The sequence below is a fragment of the Pundamilia nyererei genome, unplaced genomic scaffold (genome assembly GCF_000239375.1).
Source record: "Pundamilia nyererei isolate P.nyererei 1_Seehausen unplaced genomic scaffold, PunNye1.0 scaffold00098, whole genome shotgun sequence".
Taxonomy (NCBI): Eukaryota; Metazoa; Chordata; class Actinopteri; order Cichliformes; family Cichlidae; genus Pundamilia; species Pundamilia nyererei.
The window spans coordinates 865,457-872,788 of NW_005187499.1; the positions used below are offsets into that span (position 1 = coordinate 865,457).

A 7,332-nucleotide genomic window follows, 5' to 3' on the forward strand; every position below is an offset into this window, starting at 1 on the left:
CATAAATGCTTACACATACCCTCAAGCAAAACTAATGATATTGCGGTGGTAGGTAAGCTGGCCACAAGGCATAGTTTCATTTCAAACGGGCTCTCTGAACTCATGTGGGCTCTGTCCCAAATTAATTTTCCTGACGTTTTCCCTGATCGGCCCGTTTCTTTAGACATCTCTCCGAATCGGTGGGCCTGCTCCAAATCGATTGGCTGACCCTCTACCCTCTGCCCTGCTTGACACTCCCCGGCTGATATGACGGAGCTGGCTCAGCCTCAGCTGCCCCCCTCCCCACTCACCCACCAACGGTAACCCCTCCCTTTTTACCCTCACCCAGCCTTGCTGCAGAATTTGACTGCTGGAGCTGGTGGTGGTCCCATAGACCTCTGGCTCTCTTGAAGTCACCATGCACAAGATGAATAGCTTCCCCTCTTACAGCTTCAACAGGAGACGGGTCGGTATTCTCACACCTGCCTGCGTGACCTTGCAGACGTTTCCTGATGTGTTTGGGAATTGAACCCCACTGCCAATCACAGGGCTCGGTGGTGTACGCCTATCGGCATTTCACGTGAGCCGCCACCTGATTTACCGCACTTTATAATTTTTTTTTCTATTACTGTAACCTAACCACCATCTTAGCCTCAAAGCACACAAGCACATCAGACGCACACACACACACACTGAAGTTGTAGGGAATAACATCCACATTCATTAGGCTAATGCACAGCTGTGGAAAAAACACATTTTCCTGGTGTTTTTATGATTTATTGTGCAGCAGAAATGTGAAATTGTGTATACGGGATATTAGTTATTTAAGTGATTTAGAGGTTGGCAGAGAGTACTTTTCCTCCTCGCTTCATGATTTATGGTTATTGCAAAAATGTGAAATTGAGTATATGAGTATAAGCATATTACCTTATGATAATATAAGTAATTGAAGAGATTTAGGAGTCTGGGGAGGCTGGGTGTTGCATACACAAGAGGCGGTGAAGAAAATGGGAATGGCAGCTTATCAGGCTGAAATCATTCTGCAAGCAGAGGTGACACAACAGTAAATTTGGCTTTTGTGGCCAGTGGCTTCATATTGTTTGGCTCTTGATATATTTGATGGTATATCAGAGGGATATGAAATGTACGAGTTATGAGATGTCATATCATTCTGATGTGAAATATGGTGATAGCCAGTTGTGTTATATATAAAATTGTTTGGTTATTTTCACACGTTTCTGTAGCCATAAATTACCCATAGCCATTATGTGGTTAAATGCATTCCCTTATTATACTTTCCTATTAATCTTGGAAGAACAGATAAGGGTGAGAGGTCAGCCTTAAATGGATTTGGTTTCCTTCGGCTGGTCTCTCCTGCTTCAGAATGACTCTGAGCAGTGCTTTCAATCAGTGCTGCCACCACTCACTGTGGTAATGATGGCTGGGGCTTCATTAAGAAGCTCGTTAAGTCCCCTCGTTAAGCTGCAGGGCCGTTAAAACTTTGATTGTTAATGGCTCTTCGTTAAGGGGAGTGAGGAACCGGGCTCCCGTGGTGGTCCCGACCAGCCGGGTGTTTTGGCCAATTGGCCCCAGTTGGCCTCCTTAGAAGATGAGAGGAAACCTAAATACTGTGTAGGTCATAATTTAAATACTTTTTAATGAACTTTTGAGACCCTGACTGCAAAAATACTTAATTTGTTCAAATATCAAAACCTTTTGAACCTGCAAATTTGCACTGGTGATGGACTAAAACAAATAATTAGATCTGGAAAACAAGTGAAGAGAAAATTAGTTTGTTGTGGCACTGGTTTATATGCAATGTCTTGGCCCATTGTCAGCTGTGTGCAGATTTGTGTGTGCAGATGCAGATTTTTTAAAAGACAGTGATTAGTAAAGTGTCTTTCTAATACATTTTTTGCCTCATTGGTGCTTTGCACAATTTCCGCGTGTCATTTTGAAATACACTGAAAGTGAGGTGTGCACCAGTTTGCCTGAATGTTTACAACACTGCCTCTAATAGGGTTGCTATATTGTACCGAGGGTATGAGGTACATGGAGAGACCATTTATCTGCTTTATTACTATAGGTGGTGCAATAACATATATTTGAGTTGGGAAATCTGATCTCAAGTGGTGGCTGGAAGTTCATCCATATGGATGCCATGTATGGAGTGTGTTCGACAGAAATGAGACATGCCATAATTGAATTTGCACGGTCAGGTCCTAATTGGGTTGTAAATAATGTGCCTTGTCAGAGTTTATGTAGGTGTTTTGTGAGCTCAAAAGCAGACAGGCAGTGAGGAACCAGGTTCTAAAGCAAAGGTAAAATCAGGCGGCAGCCCAGGGACAAGCATTGTAGTGAAAGACTGGTAAAGAGTTTGTGCTTATGGGCAGGTAGAGATAAGGAGTGGCTGAACTGATTAGGGGGAGTGACAGGCTAGTCATATAACTTGGGAACAGCTTTCTTCACAATAGTATAGGTGTAGTAAAAGGTGTAAAAAAAATAAATATATAAAAAAGCATTAATTATGGCCCGATTCATTTTAACACCTTTTTTTCAGAGTCGTGAGACTGTGGCTTCCTTCATACTGTAACTCATTGAGATACTTGAGTGAAACTGAGGCATCTTTAATGTCATTAGCAGCTCTTGAGCTTTTCATGCTGTGACTACTCAGAGTCTGCTGTGAAAGAGGCCCATTCAATGAAGGTTAGTGGTGGGAAGTGAAAGTGGGTAAAAGAGAAACTAATTAATAAAAGTAACATGATGATTCATTATTGAGATGTTAAGAATATTAAACACTCACTAAATTTTTGCAGTGGAAAATGTCAGCAGCGAGTTGCATCATAATCAACTTGCCTCCTAAATGTCTCTGTTTTGGGACCCTACTCATCCACGTGCACAGACAGAAAGCCAAAAGTAGGGAGGCGTCGGTAAGAGGCCATGACAAATGGAAGCAGGGATCCTTGACAACAGATATGGCAGTAATATGACCAAATCAAATCATACACAACATGGAACTGAAATGTAGAGGTGGGTTGCAAAGCAGCTTGCAGATGTTCATCACCTATAGACAGGTTAAAGCAGCTTAAATAAAGCCTGCCAACTGAATGGTATCAGTTGGTATCAGATCATGTAGTCTAGCACTGAGGTCAGCTGATGTTTCTTCATAGTGTGCTTCAGCTAATGCTATGTTCAGTTTGGGGGTTTTTTTTGTTTCTTTTCTCAGCCTGAGCTGCTGCCACTCCTTACACTTGGTCTCTTGGACAATTGCATCAAAATTACTCAGATTACTTGCCAAGGTGGTCTTGGCTACAGGGGCTACATGTTATTTGTAATGTAAATTCTAAACCCCAACAAGGACATATGAGAGAAATATGTCGGAAGTGATCCTTTTCCATCATGTCCTGTCACAAATGACTGGTCATCCAATTTCAAAGAGTTGCAAGAACCCATACATATACATGTTTCCAGTCAACCAGGCATTTGACTGGAGGTAGAAGGAGAAAATGTGCTGGGCCCCCAGAGACAATGAAGACAATTATAAACTCTGAACATAAATAGTCAGCTGGACATGCAAATGTGACAGACGTGAATGTTGATCTGTCTTGTCTGTCAATCCGTTTGCCCAAGGCGATCAACGTGCAGAGAGGGTCATACATAAAGGAGTACGTCTCCTATGTGATAACTAAAGTAGCTTAGAGGAACTAAGCTAACATGAAGATTTTTAAGCTAGTTATTGAAGGCCTTGCATTTTCATTTATAGGTCCATGAAAAGAAAAACATTCAGGAGAGCAGTGCATCTATGTCTAGCTTGTGCATTCTGCTCACGCAACGCTCTCTCATGTTGGTGGGTGTGCCTTCAGATTTTCCAATTTACGTTGTCATTAAAATACACAGATCTTCTGAAGGTGAAGTGCTGTTCAACTTTGTGCCATGCTGTTTAATTAGCTTTAACTTTTAACTGACAGTCTAGACTTATGACTGCCATCTTATTTATGAATAAGCCTTGTCACGTGCTTATCGTTTACCCCCCCTGAAGCTGGCACATCCACGCCATTCCCCCCCCCCCCACTTGAAAAATAGCAAGCCTTAAAGTAGATGAACATTTCGATTCGCAGTATCCATTCTCATTTCATTTAGCAAATGTGCTTAGCTGTTGCCACGCAACAATGCTTTCCTGAGCTAAACCCACCCATCCCCTCCCCAGTCGCCTCTCTGCTCTCTCCTTTCCATCTAAAGTCACAATGTCACACTTTCTTGCGAGCGGGGCCTAATTTAGCGCTCCTTTTTTTGGTCACAGTTTCTATTCGATCCACGTAGGTTTGGGGGTAATGAGATTGAATCTTGATGTGCTCACCACATCCCGCTGGCTTGTCTCTCGTCGGTCGCGGAGGACAGTGTGGAGCCTTCCCTGATATTACCTCTCCCTGCATGAGAGGACGCCGGTCGCTCTGCTGCTCTGCCATCCCGCTAGGCGCTGATCCAATAAACCTCAAAACAGGGCTGCGATCGATACTGCGTGTCCCATTGCCACACAAACTCCACCCTCACTTATACACACCTATTAGTTACAGAATAATTGATAGGCCTACTGTTTATTATTCCTTTGATTTGGTGCTTTCATTAAATAGCCAAGGCGTTGCATGTGCACAGACTAGTAAACTCTCCTCTTCCACAGCTGCTGGGAACTGAATGGGGGCTTTAAGCGTGAGTACTTGAGCATGTGTTCTGGATAGCTTTAAGATTAAGGAGATCCAGGTTCATAACTGCTCATACTGCAGGAATAGAAAGATGAGACACAGCACAATGGCAGGAAAGTGTGTCTGTGTGAGAGAGGGGGTATTGTGCCTATTTCTTTTGTCTGCTTCTTTTCAAATTCATTATATCCTAGAGGCATGCAGAAGATAATCTGCTTGTTTTTTGTCTTCACTGACTGGCTCAAAAAAACAAACTTAATTTTTAACTGGTGTTTACTCTTGTCTTTCTTCCCCACTGTTTCCTTACCATTTCCACCCGTTTCCTTCCTCTTTGCTTCCATTTTTCCCTGTCTTTCTTTTTTCCCATTTCTGTCCGTCCTCACTCAGCTCCACACTGACATGGACAGGAATGATGGACGCACAAAGTATGTCCTGCGAGGCGAAGGGGCAGGCTCGGTCTTCGTGATAGACGAGAAAACGGGTAACATCCATGTCACCAAGCCGCTGGACCGTGAGGAGAAGGACGAGTATCGTCTCATTGCCACGGCCACCGACAGGCAGACCGACCGTGCTCTGGAGCCCTCGTCACAGTTCATAATTCGGGTGCAGGACATCAACGACAACCCGCCTGTCTTTGATGAAGGCCCCTACAGCGCCACCGTACCTGAGATGGCAAATATAGGTACTGGGCGGGTGGAGGGTTAGTTTAGAGTTAGTTTGGGGGTAAGGATTAAACAGTGTGCTGTGCTTCACAGTGAATGATATGAGATAAATAAATGAACAGGTGCCTTTGACCAAACAGTTTTAGTGACTCATTGAGGGTAACTACCCAAGGGGGTTACTTACCTTTAATGGCTTTTTTTCTATTTCACAAAGCCAATAGGAACAGTAAGATGATGCCAGTTGGCAGTCAGTTCGAAACACCTTAATCAAAGCAGTGTGTGTCATATTGTGTGAAGTGGGTTTTGCAATAATAATGCAGTTATAAGGGAGATGTGTAGTTGAGAAAACCCATTTTGTGGTCTTTTAAGTTATAAAATGTAACATTACCAGATATTATTGTTTTTATATTAAGTATGCAAGGAGACACAAAGCATCCAGAGAGGCTTTCTCTGGCAGACTACAGCTCCTGGTGGTGGTAATGATAGCTAAAAGTCAGACTAACTAATCCTTTGTGCCCTCATTAGCAGCAAATGCTGTTCTGTGACCAAGGATAGCTTCCAATAAACCACACCAATTCAGACCCAATATGTGGTACTTTAATGTTAATGCAATCCTCTTTTGGCTTTTTTATATTATCTTTCATTTATGGTGTCCGTATGACCAGGTAGCAAGTTTAGGGGAAAAGCTAGCAGCTAGCTTTAACAAATTAGAATTGCGTTGCAGATCTGCCATTGAGTAAAAAACCTATAATAGACAACTATAGAGACAACTGTGCAACAAGCAAACAAAAGAATATTTTTAGGTCGTCTCAAGTAACGGTGTGCTACTGCTGACATGGCCCATGAAATAGAGTTGGTAGGGTAGGCTGCCACAGCTTCTGTGTAGCTGCTGGTAGACTTTTATCAAGATAATGCTTTTAAGACACAAATAATTGTGTTATCCTGATGAATTAGCGCCGTCTGTTAATGTTACACACAGTAGCAATGATAACAACATTAATATCACCATCTTATTATTAGCTATAGCATCTCAAAGATAACAATAGACATTTAATGTGGCTATCAGATAACTGCTAAAAGTACTGTAGCAAATGAGTACATAATCTTTCATTTATTTATTTTTTTTGCTATACATTTTTTTGACAACTCTGCTGTCGGCTCATTTACCACTGTTTTGTTTCATTTTTGAAGCAGTCTATAATTTATGCCACTAACGTCTTTCTATAGTTCCTCTGCTATTGTTTACACAGACTTTTTAAAGTCACAATACTGTCACTCAAGCTAAAAATTACCCCAGAAAGCACGTTCTATTAACTTTGATCTTTCAACAAGGATCCTGTAGTAAAGACACGGTGTATCTGATATCCCGTGTCTGTCTTGTTCCTGCAGTATCATAATAGTGCTGGTCCTTTGCAACTGACCAATCATATTGTTGCATTGTCATAGCTTTGCAGTGTGGGGGAAAGAAATACCTTTATGCAAACTCTTCTGGAACAAACTGTAAGCATTTCAAGCGCTTTTCTTTCTATTATTAATTTATACAATATAATAACTATTTTTATCAAGTTAAAGGTCTGCTGTTACAGTAGCCAAATTTAGGTAACTCATGCTTGTTTGCTAGCGATCCTTTTTAAAAGCATTAGCTAACTTCTTGGGTAATGCTAGGTGAATGCTCAGACAACTTCATTATTAAAAACACTAACACGGGGATATCAGATCGGGCATGCCGGCGCACAAACAAGGAGGAGAATCTAGAACTATGGAAAAGTTGCTCTGGTCCAAAAGCATGTAACAAAATATATGAACCAATTAATAATAATAATAATGGATTGGATTTATATAGCGCTATAAGGCACTCAAAGTGCTTTACAATGCCACTATTCATTCACTCTCACATTCACACACTGCTGGAGGCAAGCTACAGTTGTAGCCACAGCTGCCCTGGAGCAGACTGACAGAAGCGAGGCTGCCATATTGCGCCATCGGCCTCTCTG

At 42.0% G+C, this 7,332-nt stretch overlaps 1 protein-coding gene across 1 annotated transcript in view; it reads left to right on the top strand.

The window, feature by feature from the left end:
• The window catches only part of cdh24b (cadherin 24, type 2b), a 155,740-nt gene that overhangs the window by 69,654 nt on the left and 78,754 nt on the right, over positions 1-7,332 (top strand). Inside the window, exon 3 of the mRNA XM_005740228.1 lies at positions 5,064-5,358. Coding sequence (XP_005740285.1) covers positions 5,064-5,358 — 295 coding nt within the window. The remainder of the gene's footprint in view (positions 1-5,063; positions 5,359-7,332) is intronic.